The sequence below is a fragment of the Coregonus clupeaformis genome, chromosome 6 (genome assembly GCF_020615455.1).
Source record: "Coregonus clupeaformis isolate EN_2021a chromosome 6, ASM2061545v1, whole genome shotgun sequence".
Taxonomy (NCBI): Eukaryota; Metazoa; Chordata; class Actinopteri; order Salmoniformes; family Salmonidae; genus Coregonus; species Coregonus clupeaformis.
In genome coordinates this window covers 6,927,232-6,943,796 of record NC_059197.1, presented here as the reverse complement: position 1 = coordinate 6,943,796, position 16,565 = coordinate 6,927,232, and the positions used below count along the sequence as shown (strand labels likewise).

The 16,565-nt window shown below is 47.0% G+C and overlaps 1 protein-coding gene across 8 annotated transcripts in view; it reads right to left on the bottom strand.

The window, feature by feature from the left end:
• LOC121563988 (LIM domain only protein 7-like) overlaps positions 1 to 16,565 on the bottom strand; it is a 131,738-nt gene that overhangs the window by 80,076 nt on the left and 35,097 nt on the right. For all 8 annotated transcript variants that reach the window (XM_045217937.1, XM_045217923.1, XM_045217917.1 and 5 more), the window contains exons 9-11: positions 16,015 to 16,174; positions 3,402 to 3,561; positions 2,036 to 2,175 (exon numbers count right to left, since the gene is read on the bottom strand). In XM_045217937.1, the coding sequence (XP_045073872.1) occupies positions 2,036 to 2,175; positions 3,402 to 3,561; positions 16,015 to 16,174 (460 nt within the window). The remainder of the gene's footprint in view (positions 1 to 2,035; positions 2,176 to 3,401; positions 3,562 to 16,014; positions 16,175 to 16,565) is intronic.

The window sequence follows — 16,565 nt, the reverse complement described above, 5'->3', positions numbered from 1 at the left end:
AGGAGTGGCTACCATATGACAGGAGAGAGGAGGAGTGGTACCATATGACAGGAGAGAGGAGGAGTGGTACCATATGACAGGAGAGAGGAGGAGTGGTACCATATGACAGGAGAGAGGAGGAGTGGTACCATATGACAGGAGAGAGGAGGAGGAGTGGTACCATATGACAGGAGAGAGGAGGAGTGGTACCATATGACAGGAGAGAGGAGGAGGAGTGGTACCATATGACAGGAGAGAGGAGTAGTGGTACCATATGACAGGAGAGAGGAGGAGGAGTGGTACCATATGACAGGAGAGAGGAGGAGGAGTGGTACCATATGACAGGAGAGAGGAGGAGTGGTACCATATGACAGGAGAGAGGAGGAGTGGTACCATATGACAGGAGAGAGGAGGAGGAGTGGTACCATATGACAGGAGAGAGGAGGAGTGGTACCATATGACAGGAGAGAGGAGGAGTGGTACCATATGACAGGAGAGAGGAGGAGTGGTACCATATGACAGGAGAGAGGAGGAGGAGTGGTACCATATGACAGGAGAGAGGAGGAGTGGTACCATATGACAGGAGAGAGGAGGAGGAGTGGTACCATATGACAGGAGAGAGGAGGAGGAGTGGTACCATATGACAGGAGAGAGGAGGAGTGGTACCATATGACAGGAGAGGTACCATATGACAGGAGAGAGAGGAGGAGGAGTGGTACCATATGACAGGAGAGAGGAGGAGTGGTACCATATGACAGGAGTGGTACCATATGACAGGAGAGAGGAGGAGGAGTGGTACCATATGACAGGAGAGAGGAGGAGTGGTACCATATGACAGGAGAGAGGAGGAGGAGTGGTACCATATGACAGGAGAGAGGAGGAGGAGTGGTACCATATGACAGGAGAGAGGAGGAGTGGTACCATATGACAGGAGAGAGGAGGAGGTGGTACCATATGACAGGAGAGAGGAGGAGGAGTGGTACCATATGACAGGAGAGAGGAGGAGGAGTGGTACCATATGACAGGAGAGAGGAGGAGTGGTACCATATGACAGGAGAGAGGAGGAGGAGTGGTACCATATGACAGGAGAGAGGAGGAGGAGTGGTACCATATGACAGGAGAGAGGAGGAGTGGTACCATATGACAGGAGAGAGGAGGAGGAGTGGTACCATATGACAGGAGAGAGGAGGAGTGGTACCATATGACAGGAGAGAGGAGGAGGAGTGGTACCATATGACAGGAGAGAGGAGGAGTGGTACCATATGACAGGAGAGGAGGAGGAGTGGTACCATATGACAGGAGAGAGGAGGAGTGGTACCATATGACAGGAGAGAGGAGGAGTGGTACCATATGACAGGAGAGGGGAGTAGGGTACCATATGACAGGAGACAGGAGGAGTGGCACCATATGACAGGAGAGAGGAGGAGGAGTGGTACCATATGACAGGAGAGAGGAGGAGTGGTACCATATGACAGGAGAGAGGAGGAGGAGTGGTACCATATGACAGGAGAGAGGAGGAGTGGTACCATATGACAGGAGAGGAGGAGGAGTGGTACCATATGACAGGAGAGAGGAGGAGTGGTACCATATGACAGGAGAGAGGAGGAGTGGTACCATATGACAGGAGAGAGGAGGAGGAGTGGTACCATATGACAGGAGAGAGGAGGAGTGGTACCATATGACAGGAGAGAGGAGGAGTAGTGGTACCATATGACAGGAGAGAGGAGGAGGAGTGGTACCATATGACAGGAGAGAGGAGGAGGAGTGGTACCATATGACAGGAGAGAGGAGGAGGAGTGGTACCATATGACAGGAGAGAGGAGGAGTGGTACCATATGACAGGAGAGAAGAGGAGTGGTACCATATGACAGGAGAGAGGAGGAGGAGTGGTACCATATGACAGGAGAGAGGAGGAGGAGTGGTACCATATGACAGGAGTGGTACCATATGACAGGAGGAGTGGTCAATGGGCAGGCAGGCATCCACACACACAGAGACACAAATGGTACCACTCTAAAGTTATTTTAAAAGTCCGTCTCCGTGTCCTTCCCCCTACCTGTCCTCTTGCAGGCTCCTGAATGTCCCGACTGTAACGACCCCTGCGTTGGCCATCAGGACGTTGTTGTCCCTCTCCTGTATCTTCCTCCGCAGGTCAAAGTTAGACCTGCACCGACGGAGCTTCCACTTGGTCAGGTCCTGACAGAGGCATCAGTGGGGGAAAACACTTCAAAAACAGTGAATCACGACAGAGACAGCAACTGGTGTTAACTCCATAGTCCCAACTGGGTTGGAAGGGTAAAACCCACACTCACAGGGAAGTCTTTTACAAGTTCAATTCATTTGTGGCAGAAACAATGAACCCAGTGAAGACATCCAGGGTGTGGTTTTAAACAATGAACCCAGTGAAGACATCTAGGGTGTGGTTTTAAACAATGAACCCAGTGAAGACATCTAGGGTGTGGTTTTAAACAATTAACCCAGTGAAGACATCTAGGGTGTGGTTTTAAACAATGAACCCAGTGAAGACATCTAGGGTGTGGTTTTAAACAATGAACCCAGTGAAGACATCCAGGTTGTGGTTTTAAACAATTAACCCAGTGAAGACATCTAGGGTGTGGTTTTAAACAATTAACCCAGTGAAGACATCCAGGGTGTGGTTTTAAACAATGAACCCAGTGAGGACATCCAGGGTGTGGTTTTAAACAATGAACCCAGTGAAGACATCTAGGGTGTGGTTTTAAACAACAATTAACCCAGTGAAGACATCCATGGTGTGGTTTTAAACAACAATTAACCCAGTGAAGACATCCAGGGTGTGTGGTTTTAAACAACAATTAACCCAGTGAAGACATCCAGGGTGTGTGGTTTTAAACAACAATTAAGCCAGTGAAGACATCCAGGGTGTGTGGTTTTAAACAACAATTAACCCAGTGAAGACATCCAGGTTGTGTGGTTTTAAACAACAATTAACCCAGTGAAGACATCCAGGGTGTGTGGTTTTAAACAACAATTAACCCAGTGAAGACATCCAGGGTTTTAAACAATAATACACAAGAGGTCAGGGTCAGGCTTCATTGTGATTTGATCACAGCTGTTAATGGGGGCCACAGGTTGAACACAGCTGTTAATGGGGGCCACAGGTTGAACACAGCTGTTAATGGGGTCACAGGTTGATCACAGCTGTTAATGGGGGCCACAGGTTGAACACAGCTGTTAATGGGGGCCACAGGTTGAACACAGCTGTTAATGGGGGCCACAGGTTGAACACAGCTGTTAATGGGAATTTCAGTCAGATGGTGATGAGAAACGTGACAGGTGAGTAAAACTGGTCTGGATGGTACAGGTAATGGACGTGAGTGAGATATATATATATATATATATACACACACACATATATACACGCATCGTGTGTGTGGACTCACGTTGTGCCACTTGACCTCACTCTCCTGGACCCGGGCTCGGACCCTCTGCAGCTGGTCCTGGCTCACGGCGCTGGGGCTTAGCTCCACGCCACCCTCAGAAACCTGGCGCAACACTACCGTGGCCGACGGGAACCGCCTAATGTCATTCAACGACTTGCTCCTGTAGTAGTAGTAGGTAGAGAGCGAGAGACAAGTGAAAGACGAGAGAGAGACAGAGCTGCAGGTTGATGATCAGGATTTCATAGTATATTATGTTCTCCAACACTCCAGCAGCAGCATGGCACAACAAGCAAACCAAGCTAGCAAGCAGCAACAGAGATAAACCAAGCTAGCCAGCAGCAACAGAGATAAACCAAGCTAGCCAGCGGGTCGGGCTAAACCAAGCTAGCCAGCGGGTCGGGCTAAACCTAGCTAGCCAGCGGGTCGGGCTAAACCAAGCTAGCCAGCGGGTCGGGCTAAACCAAGCTAGCCAGCGGGTCGGGCTAAACCAAGCTAGCCAGCGGGTCGGGCTAAACCAAGCTAGCCAGCGGTCGGGCTAAACCAAGCTAGCCAGCGGGTCGGGCTAAACCAAGCTAGCCAGCGGGTCGGGCTAAACCAAGCTAGCCAGCGGTCGGGCTAAACCAAGCTAGCCAGCGGGTCGGGCTAAACCAAGCTAGCCAGCGGGTCGGGCTAAACCAAGCTAGCCAGCGGGTCGGGCTAAACCAAGCTAGCCAGCGGGTCGGGCTAAACCAAGCTAGCCAGCGGGTCGGGCTAAACCAAGCTAGCCAGCGGGTCGGGCTAAACCAAGCTAGCCAGCGGGTCGTGTCCTTAACTCACCATATCCATCCTGGGTTTACCTCCAAGTTTCTACAGGACCAGAGAAAGATCACATCACTTCACACTCATCTACAGTGGGGGAAAAAGTATTTAGTCAGCCACCAATTGTGCAAGTTCTCCAACTTAAAAAGATGAGGCCTGTAATTTTCATCATAGGTACACGTCAACTATGACAGACAAATTGAGGAAAAAAAATCCAGAAAATCACATTGTAGGATTTTTTATGAATTTGCTAATTATGGTGGAAAATAAGTATTTGGTCACCTACAAACAAGCAAGATTTCTGGCTCTCACAGACCTGTAACAACTTCTTTAAGAGGCTCCTCTGTCCTCCACTCGTTACCTGTATTAATGGCACCTGTTTGAACTTGTTATCAGTATAAAAAGACACCTGTCCACAACCTCAAACAGTCACACTCCAAACTCCACTATGGCCGAGACCAAAGAGCTGTCAAAGGACACCAGAAACAAAAATTGTAGACCTGCACCAGGCTGGGAAGACTGAATCTGCAATAGGTAAGCAGCTTGGTTTGAAGAAATCAACTGTGGGAGCAATTATTAGGAAATGGATGACATACAAGACCACTGATAATCTCCCTCGATCTGGGGCTCCACGCAAGATCTCACCCCGTGGGGTCAAAATGATCACAAGAACGGTGAGCAAAAATCCCAGAACCACACGGGGGGGACCTAGTGAATGACCTGCAGAGAGCTGGGACCAAAGTAACAAAGCCTACCATCAGTAACACACTACGCCGCCAGGGACTCAAATCCTGCAGTGCCAGACGTGTCCCCCTGCTTAAGCCAGTACATGTCCAGGCCCGTCTGAAGTTTGCTAGAGTGCATTTGGATGATCCAGAAGAGGATTGGGAGAATGTCATATGGTCAGATGAAACCAAAATATAACTTTTTGGTAAAAACTCAACTCGTCGTGTTTGGAGGACAAAGAATGCTGAGTTGCATCCAAAGAACACCATACCTACTGTGAAGCATGGGGGTGGAAACATCATGCTCTGGGGCTGTTTTTCTGCAAAGGGACCAGGACGACTGATCCGTGTAAAGGAAAGAATGAATGGGGCCATGTATCGTGAGATTGAGTGAAAACCTCCTTCCATCAGCAAGAGCATTGAAGATGAAACGTGGCTGGGTCTTTCAACATGACAATGATCCCAAACACACCGCCCGGGCAACGAAGGAGTGGCTTCGTAAGAAGCATTTCAAGGTCCTGGAGTGGCCTAGCCAGTCTCCAGATCTCAACCCCATAGAAAATCTTTGGAGGGAGTTGAAAGTCCGTGTTGCCCAGCGACAGCCCCAAAACATCACTGCTCTAGAGGAGATCTGCATGGAGGAATGGGCCAAAAATACCAGCAACAGTGTGTGAAAACCTTGTGAAGACTTACAGAAAACATTTGACCTGTGTCATTGCCAACAAAGGGTATATAACAAAGTATTGAGAAACTTTTGTTATTGACCAAATACTTATTTTCCACCATAATTTGCAAATAAATTCATAAAAAATCCTACAATGTGATTTTCTGGATTTTTTTTCCTCATTTTGTCTGTCATAGTTGACGTGTACCTATGATGAAAATTACAGGCCTCTCTCATCTTTTTAAGTGGGAGAACTTGCACAATTGGTGGCTGACTAAATACTTTTTTCCCCCACTGTATAAGCCATTTAGCAGATGCTTTTATCCAAAGCAACTTAAGAGAAATTCGTTGCTTAAAATGTTTTTTTCCCCCCCCCCAGTACCAGGTGACACCAGCAGAAATTGAAACCCACAGCCCTGGTACTTGCAAGTGCCGTGGTCCACAAACTGAGCCACACACGACCCAGTAACATGCCCTCTCTCTTTAGAAGGCACCATACCAGGTTCAGTATGGCGATACCGTCACGATACCATCACGATACCGTCACGATACCGTCACGATACCACGGCATAAAAAAAAAAGAAGAGACTCAGCCAAAGTCACAGAATGGCACTTGCTACAGACAGATCTTTTGAAGCTCAATATCATTACATTTGAAACGTATGCATTAAAATGTATCAATCATCCAAATCAATTTGACTTTATGTATTTTCCTTTACCAAAATGGTAATAATTTATTTGAAAAAGGTAAATCTCAAATTGATAAACTGGGTAAATCAAGATGTCGCCTAGGTCTATTCACAATACAGGTGAATGCATATTCAATAGGAGTGTGAATGCATTGAGTTATAGAGCACGTAATGGCTGATTTCATTCGGCTACAGGTTTTTAAAAAATGTTCCCTTCCATTTAAGACTTATTTTATTGTACTGATCAACAACATTTGCTTATATGAAGCAATCTCTTCTTTTATAAAAGTGCGTGCTGTCTCTTTAAGACCTATGACTTCATTAACACACACACTAAGTCAGAAGCTTCAGCAAAGATGATCTTGACTGGGAGAGACGAAGTGAAACGTTTTTTGGTGACAATCAGCTTTGTAAAATCAGCAATATTTTTTGCATTATGGTGATCACAGACAAGGTAGGGTAGTGAATTGATGTCGGTTTCAGCTGTGAGCTAGCCAGGAAAGTTAGCCTACAACAGTCCTTCTCAAATAGTGGGGCGCAGGGAGTAGGGTCTTTTTGCACCGAACAAGAGCACACAGCAGGAGATATGAAGTGCAGGTAACAAACCCTTAAGAGACACCATGGAAAAATATTTAACAGGGATGAAAAGAATGGCGGAGAGAGACGGAGATAATGAGACAAACGTAAGTCTCCCGAAAGCTAAGACGAGGAAATATGACGAAGCGTATGTAGCGCTTGGCTTCACTGCGACTACGGTGGGAGACGAGGAAAGACCGGTATGTTTACTGTGTCTAAAAATGTTGGCAGCGGACAGCATGAAGCCAAATAAATTAAGCCGTCACTTAAAGACATTACACCCCAATCACCAGACCACTAAAAACAAGAGTCTTCTCTGCTATCTGTGAGGAGATGGGAGGTGAACATCAAGCTGTGCTGTTTCACAGTGAAGCAAGGTGGCTGTCACGAGGAAAAGTATTGTCCCGAGTTTTTGAGCTCAGAGAGCAGATAAGAATGTTTTCGGAGCAGGAGCACAAGTATGACCTCGCAGAAAAATTTAGTGATGAGAACTTCCTGGCAAAACTGGCCTACCTGAGTGACATATTTGGAAAGCTAAATGAACTAAATCTACAGCTTCAAGGGAAAGATAAACACCTCCCTCAGGTCACAGACAAGATCAGCTCTTTCACTCGAAAGCTTGCAATGTGGGGCAGGCGACTTGATGAAGGAACTACTGATTCATTCGAGAACCTGCATGAGTTTGTTGACACTACTGACTATGATGCCACCTCAGTGATTCCATATATTAAGGAGCATATTTCATCACTGATGGGATTCTTTAAAAAGTACTTCCCTGAAAGCAGTTCCCAATATGACTGGGTGAGAGATCCTTTCAATGCACCAGCTCCAACTGGTTTCAGCTCTGCAGAGGAGGACCAGTTCATTGATATGACGTCTGACTCCACATTGAGACTGAGGTTCACATCACAGACACTGAGTGAATTCTGGCTGAGTGTAGAGAGGCAGTATCCACTCTTAGGGCAGAGGGCCATGGGCATTCTTCTTCCTTTTGCAACATCTTATCTTTGTGAGACTGGCTTCTCTGCTGTTGCTGCACTGAAGACCAAGTACAGGTCCCAGCTAAAACATTGAGCAGGAGCTGAGAGTTGCAGTATCATGCTTCAAACCCTGCTTCGAAAAGCTGTGCACTGCAAAACGTGCTCATTGTAGCCATTAATCCTGACTCCCTCATTTAGATTTTTTTTTTTAATCAGCACATTGTTTTATTCATTTTTGTTTTATAGGTCAAAGTGTTTCATATATTGTGCTCCTGAGTTCATGTTGCTGATCAATTTGAATGTATTATTATTTATTGATTATATATATTTTATTTTTCAGTATCAAATGGTCAAAAAAAAATTAGTTTAAATAAGGTTTGACATTTTTTTTTTCAGGCAAATTGATGCACTTTTAGTATTTTCTGTTACAGACTAAAAAACAAAGTTAATAAAGTTATTCTTTGTTGTAAGTTGATCTATATTTCTTTCTTTTTTTAAATGTTAATAAGGATACAATGTTATGCAGAGGTGTACTTATAACAATTTTTTAGACAAATGATACTATTTACAGTCGCACCGGAGAGTTGGGGGGCGCGAAATGTTTACTTCTTCCTAGGGGGGGCGTAACAGAAAATAATTGAGAAGCACTGGACCTACAAAGCTTGAAGCAACTGATACCTTATTGCATTGTAAAGTGTTCTAGACATTGTTTTGGGAACAGTAAAACAGTTTCAACATTTCTATATGCAGTGTCGCATTATTCAAATGTTTTAACTTACGCGCACCATAAGTGGTGACACAGCCCAGACTCCCAGTGAGTTCAGTGGTTCCTCAGAACAGGCTAGAGCCAGCATGAGTGGGTGGCTAACATGATGCTGCCCAGACTCCCAGTGAGCGGGGAGCTAACATGATGCTGCCCAGACGCCCAGTGAGTGGGGAGCTAACATGATGCTGCCCAGACGCCCAGTGAGTGGGGAGCTAACATGATGCTGCCCAGACTCCCAGTGAGTGGGGAGCTAACATGATGCTGCCCAGACTCCCAGTGAGTGGGGAGCTAACATGATGCTGCCCAGACTCCCAGTGAGTGGGGAGCTAACATGATGCTGCCCAGACTCCCAGTGAGTGGGGAGCTAACATGATGCTGCCCAGACTCCCAGTGAGTGGGGAGCTAACATGATGCTGCCCAGACGCCCAGTGAGTGGGGAGCTAACATGATGCTGCCCAGACGCCCAGTGAGTGGGGAGCTAACATGATGCTGCCCAGACTCCCAGTGAGTGGGGAGCTAACATGATGCTGCCCAGACTCTCACATGACGACTCCCAGTGAGTAAGTGGAGCAGGCAGGTGTTCTCACGCTATAAAAAGGGGACATCAGCTGCGTTGATAGACAGACTAGATCCTCTCCAATCATTAGGACGTCAGACACGTTTGATAGAAGTAACCGAAAGCGACAAATTCTAGTACCAAACAGTTTTTTTTCCCCCATGTTCTAGTACCGAGCAACACTAGTGAAAACAGCACGGACGACGTCCAACCACCCATTTCACACGCGACCGACGCAGAACATTCATCACACTAACGCCAAATACTTTCAAAAAAAGACTGTCTTGTTTTATTGACCCCCCCCACTGTTACATTGTTAGTTTGGTACATCACAGTTCAAATCTAAAATGATACCCCTGTTCATATATAAAAACGTTTACAGCCTCGTCACTTTGGGATTAACCTACAGGCCAATGTTCTTCGGAAAAACACCTCTACAGGGCAATATTCTTTGCATGATTGATTATGGACATGTAGCTTGGACATGTAGCTTGGACATGTAGCTTGCATAAAAACACGAAAAGGGACTCCAGTACTGCTCCGCCCAGAGCCCTAGACTTTAATGGAAGGCTCTGTCCCTGTCTATACGACAAAAGGTGATAAGCTTTTTGCAGGTCGTTTATAAAAACTAGGATTGTCACTGTGACGTGGTTTAAAAGTAGGCTTGGGTGGTATACCGTGGGTGGTATACCGTGGGTGGTATACCGTGGGTGGTATACCGTGGGTGGTATACCGTGGGTATTTGGAAATAGCCACGGGATGTTTTTTTTTTTCCAATACCCCGTAAAACTATTTGAAGTTTTTTTAATAAAAATGTGAATATTTGTAGCTACTTTAAGTAAAATGCCTGTAGTCACAACTTGTGCAATATGTTGTTAGGAGACAAAAGATTGCGTTCTTCATTTCACCTGTGACATTTTTCATTCTGAAGCTTACCGGTAGTCCCCCCCAGTCATGTGCTGCACAACTATGACTATGAGAGGTCGGAGCCTTGTGAGTCACTCACTGCTGTTGTGCAGCATGGGATCTAATTACAGGATGGAATTCACAACTAAATCTCTGCTAGATAGATATCTTATAACTATTAAAGTTAACTGTCTGAGGGGTGGGTTTAAAAAAGCTCATGTTCTATAATAGTTATGACTGAAAACATGGTGTATAATGTTGTAATTGATATCTATCTAGATATAATGTAAATCAACATATCTAAATTACTTTATTCTTGCTGTGTAACAAACAGTAAAAATAAAAAAGTGCCATGAATGGAAAATGTGTGCAGAAAGTACATGGAACAACAAAAGAAAGAGCTGTAAAAACCACGTTTATTTCTGTCCTCCGAAGAGGGATGGGCCCCAAAACATTGTGTTTTTAAAAAAAGTTACAAAATAAACCCAAAAAAGTAAAACTGCCTAAAATGTGCTAAATGCGCTGCAGTTGATTAGCTAATTTAGTAGCTAATTAGCTACCTAGCTAAGTAGTTAGCTTCTTCTAAAATCAAGCTTTGATTGGTAACAGCAGATAATCCCCTCCTAGATCAAGATCCTTGAAGTGTAATATTTGCTTTGTGCGCGCAGCAAACTGTGAGTAGCATTTTTGAGTTACTTGTATAACTTCATGAGCTGGGATGTCTGTCCTGCAAATAGGTCCGAGACTGTATAAAATGTTCGTAATGAGTTCGTTAGCATTTAGTTGACATTCTCTATGGAATTTGACATGTACTCGTTAGCATTGCTAACCTTCGGATTACAGAGGCTCAGTGAGGTCTGAAAATGGCAGCCCTCGTGTTCAGTGCCGCCATCTCAGGATGGAACAAGGTCCGTATGAAGGCGTGACTATCTGGATACCCACACAAGCCTAGTTTAAATCTACTCCTTTGGAAATAGTTCCTTTCCGGTTGCACAAAGCACTGAACTGAGGCACAGGGGTGAAGGTACAGTCGGGATGGGGGTGGCTGTAGGGAGGGGGTGCGGAGGGGGGCAGACCGGTTTCGGGCAGACAAGACTGGAACAACGAGCCAGGGAGTGATGTCACAGCCTGAATCATCCTCTGAGGAATCTGTTGTCTTTCGGCTACAAACAGGAGAGAGGGAGAGGGGAGGAAAAGGAGGAAGGAGAGAGAAGGGAAAGGAGGAAGGAGAGAGAAGGAAAAGGAGGAAGGAGAGAGAAGGAAAAGGAGGAAGGAGAGAGAAGGAAAAGGAGGAAGGAGAGAGAAGGAAAAATTAATTTAAGTCATTTAGCAGACGCTCTTATCCAGAGCGACTTACAGGAGCAATTAGGGTTAAATGCCTTGCTCAAGGGCACCAGCGACCTTTCGGTTACTGGCACAACGCTCTTAACCACTAAGCTACCTGCCGCCACTAAAAGGAGGAAGGGGAAAGAAGGAAAAGGATGAAACTGAGGAGGAAAAGAGAGGAGAGGATGGACAGGGCGAGGAGAGATCAACAGAAATGTTTTTTCCCCACAAGAGTTGAACACCAAACGTCAACGTCAAGCATTATCCAAACCCAGCTTAATTCGAACCCAGCCATGGCCCAAGACCCACGACCCTGGGGACAGACAGACCTACATCCACATCTACCAGGGTTAGGGATTGAGTTAGGATTGTTCAAACCCAGCCATGACCCAGTTCCTGTACCAGGGTTAGGATTATTCAAACCCAGCCATGACCCAGTTCCTGTACCAGGGTTAGGATCATTCAAACCCAGCCATGACCCAGTTCCTGTACCAGGGTTAGGGATTGAGTTAGGATTGTTCAAACCCAGCCATGACCCAGTTCCTGTACCAGGGTTAGGGATTGAGTTAGGATTATTTAAACCCAGCCATGACCCAGTTCCTGTACCAGGGTTAGAGTTAGGATTATTCAAACCCAGCCATGACCCAGTTCCTGTACCAGGGTTAGGATTATTCAAACCCAGCCATGACCCAGTTCCTGTACCAGGGTTAGGGATTGAGTTAGGATTATTTAAACCCAGCCATGACCCAGTTCCTGTACCAGGGTTAGGATTATTCAAACCCAGCCATGACCCAGTTCCTGTACCAGGGTTAGGGATTGAGTTAGGATTGTTCAAACCCAGCCATGACCAAGTTCCTGTACCAGGGTTGGGGATTGAGTTAGGATTGTTCAAACCCAGCCATGACCAAGTTCCTGTACCAGGGTTGGGGATTGAGTTAGGATTATTCAAACCCAGCCATGACCCAGTTCCTGTACCAGGGTTAGGATTATTCAAACCCAGCCATGACCCAGTTCCTGTACCAGGGTTAGGGATTGAGTTAGGATTATTCAAACCCAGCCATGACCCAGTTCCTGTACCAGGGTTAGGATTATTCAAACCCAGCCATGACCCAGTTCCTGTACCAGGGTTAGGGATTGAGTTAGGATTATTCAAACCCAGCCATGACCCAGTTCCTGTACCAGGGTTAGGATTATTCAAACCCAGCCATGACCCAGTTCCTGTACCAGGGTTAGGATTATTCAAACCCAGCCATGACCCAGTTCCTGTACCAGGGTTAGGGATTGAGTTAGGATTATTCAAACCCAGCCATGACCCAGTTCCTGTACCAGGATTAGGGATTGAGTTAGGATTATTCAAACCCAGCCATGACCAAGTTCCTGTACCAGGGTTGGGGATTGAGTTAGGATTATTCAAACCCAGCCATGACCCAGTTCCTGTACCAGGGTTAGGATTATTCAAACCCAGCCATGACCCAGTTCCTGTACCAGGGTTAGGGATTGAGTTAGGATTATTCAAACCCAGCCATGACCCAGTTCCTGTACCAGGGTTAGGATTATTCAAACCCAGCCATGACCCAGTTCCTGTACCAGGGTTAGGATTATTCAAACCCAGCCATGACCCAGTTCCTGTACCAGGGTTAGGGATTGAGTTAGGATTATTCAAACCCAGCCATGACCCAGTTCCTGTACCAGGGTTAGGGATTGAGTTAGGATTATTCAAACCCAGCCATGACCCAGTTCCTGTACCAGGGTTAGGGATTGAGTTAGGATTGTTCAAACCCAGCCATGACCAAGTTCCTGTACCAGGGTTGGGGATTGAGTTAGGATTATTCAAACCCAGCCATGACCCAGTTCCTGTACCAGGGTTAGGATTATTCAAACCCAGCCATGACCCAGTTCCTGTACCAGGGTTAGGATTATTCAAACCCAGCCATGACCCAGTTCCTGTACCAGGGTTAGGATTATTCAAACCCAGCCATGACCCAGTTCCTGTACCAGGGTTAGGATTATTCAAACCCAGCCATGACCCAGTTCCTGTACCAGGGTTAGGATTATTCAAACCCAGCCATGACCCAGTTCCTGTACCAGGGTTAGGATTATTCAAACCCAGCCATAACCCAGTTCCTGTACCAGGGTTAGGGATTGAGTTAGGATTGTTTAAACCCAGCCATGACCAAGTTCCTGTACCAGGGTTGGGGATTGAGTTAGGATTATTCAAACCCAGCCATGACCCAGTTCCTGTACCAGGGTTAGGATTATTCAAACCCAGCCATGACCCAGTTCCTGTACCAGGGTTAGGGATTGAGTTAGGATTATTCAAACCCAGCCATGACCCAGTTCCTGTACCAGGGTTAGGATTATTCAAACCCAGCCATGACCCAGTTCCTGTACCAGGGTTAGGATTATTCAAACCCAGCCATGACCCAGTTCCTGTACCAGGGTTAGGGATTGAGTTAGGATTATTCAAACCCAGCCATGACCCAGTTCCTGTACCAGGGTTAGGGATTGAGTTAGGATTATTCAAAACAGCCACACCATGCCACACCCCATGGTAACGGGACAGAGCCAGACCTGAATCCCTGCATCTTGTGGTACCAGGGTCTCCTCTGAGAGCCCAGCCTGATGGTCCGGACGTGCACCTCCTCCTCTGGAGTCCAGTAGCGGGGCAGAAAGCGGTTGTAGCCAGGGTTGGAGGAGGTCTGGTGGAGGGCCAGTTCCACCCGTCGGGCGTACAGGTCATCTCGGACGGGGTCAGCGTCCTCTCGCCCGTCCTCAGAGTCTCCCTCACACAGCGCCCGCAGGAGTTCCTCGTCGATGGAGCGCTCCACCTCAGAGAGGAGGGTGGGGGTGACGGAGGAGGAGGGGGGGTCGTGGAACGGGTTGGGAAGGAACTGAGACACTGCGGTACTACCGCTGCTGTTCAACCAGAGGGATAGACAGGACAGCCGTCCGTGTTAAAGTGGACATTCCCAATACAAAAAAAACACAGTGAGTCACTTACAGCGAGGTGTCGAGTAGAGAGTTAGGAGCACTGGTCACAATGCTGCTAACCAGAGCCGTCATCAACATCAACACTCCGCATGTTAAGAGTGACGGGGACGATATGCCAACTAAACACTGGCACAACAGTTAGGAGCAGCCACACCTTTCACATTACATCTCCTTGTTGAGCACAACCAGGGTTAGTGGAACACGGAGCTAGCTCTGTTCCAGGAGTTTCATGGAACGGCAACAGGCAAACCACTCCATCTTATTTAACCAAAACTTGGTTTGCTGGAGCCTAGAGGGTACAAAACACACTCCCAGAGTCAACAGAAACCACCTGCAGGAGTTGAAGATAACGTGAAAAATCAGATAGCAGTAATCCAGACACAAGACCGGCCACACGCTAGTGGTTTTAGTAGCTGTTAGCTTGATGACAGGACCGGCCACACGCTAGTGGTTTCAGTAGCTGTTAGCTTGATGACAGGACCGGCCACACGCTAGTAGTTTCAGTAGCTGTTAGCTTGATGACAGGACCAGACACACGTTAGTAGTTTCAGTAGCTGTTAGCTTGATAACAGGACCGGCCACACGCTAGTGGTTTCAGTAGCTGTTAGCTTGATGACAGGACCGGCCACACGCTAGTAGTTTCAGTAGCTGTTAGCTTGATGACAGGACCAGACACACGTTAGTAGTTTCAGTAGCTGTTAGCTTGATAACAGGACCGGCCACACGCTAGTGGTTTCAGTAGCTGTTAGCTTGATGACAGGACCGGCCACACGCTAGTAGTTTCAGTAGCTGTTAGCTTGATGACAGGACCGGCCACACGCTAGTAGTTTCAGTAGCTGTTAGCTTGATGACAGGACCGGCCACACACGCTAGTAGTTTCAGTAGCTGTTAGCTTGATGACAGGACCAGCCACACGCTAGTAGTTTCAGTAGCTGTTAGCTTTATAACAGGACCAGCCACACACGCTAGTAGCTGTTAGCTTGATGACAATCACAACCCTGATATAAAACCATTAAACACAAAACGCCTCGCTTTCTCTCTGTCTGACCTGGGAGAGGACACTGCGGTGTGTCTGGGGAGGGTGTCAATCCTAAACAGGCGGGGGCTTCCTGTCCACAGCCTCAACGTGCCCTGCGGGCTCATGGGTACCGCAAAATTTGTGGCCGTGGCTGGTGAAGGGGAGCGGAAACGTCGACTGGCCAGGTCGTCCGCGAAAACGTCCGGATCGGGCCGGTCGGCATCCGAGTCGCTGTCGCTATGGTACGCCCACTGGAGGAAGGCCTCCACATCAGGCAGTTGGGGGAGGGGCGGGCTCAGAGGGGGAGGGGCCACACTGATCAGAGACCAATCAGAGTTAAGTCAACAACATTGAGGTTCGGTTCCTAAGTGACAATGGTTTTCAAACAGTCGATTCCAACAACTGTATGCATTGTAATGTAGGAAATACAACAAGGAAGTCTACTGCATCATCTAGATCTCACCATGTTGACACCTACGGAGCCGAATAGATGCCACCACGATGCTAATTCAATTAGCAGAAAACTAAAATGTGGTACTCAAGTAAAGCAACTAACTAAAACGAATATTAACAACTATTCTTTAAAAACAGTCATCGGTAAGTATGACATCACAGTACCTGGTGAGGAGGCTGGGGGGGTAGCCCTTAATTGGGTATTCCTCCTGTTTCTTCCTCTGGAGGGATGCAGGTACGATCCCCCCGTTGCTCTGTCCAGAGTCTCTGCCCTCCGCCGACTCCATCCTAAAACAGTTCTCTGCCTCCGCGTCACTGCTGGAGTCTGGGGAGGGAGGGAGGAGAAGAGAGAGAGGGAGGAGAAGAGAGAGGGAGGGAAGGAAAGAGACAGCAGCTTATAGACAAGTAAAGGAGTAAAATAACAGAGAAGAGAAGCCAAACGAGAACTCAGAAGGAATGAAAATAAGCTCAGCACCACAGCAGTAAATGCAGCCTCCAACAGAGAGATAATGAATCTAGTCCTAGCCAGTCAACAGAGAGATAATGAATCTAGTCCTAGCCAGTCAACAGTGGAGTGGCATTAGGGAGCAGTCCTAGCAGTGACCCAAATGGCACCCTATTCCCTATATAGTGCACTACACGGCTCTGGTCTAAAGTAGTGCACTATGTAGGGAATAGGGTGTCATAGGGCTCTGGTCTAAAGTAGTGCACTATGT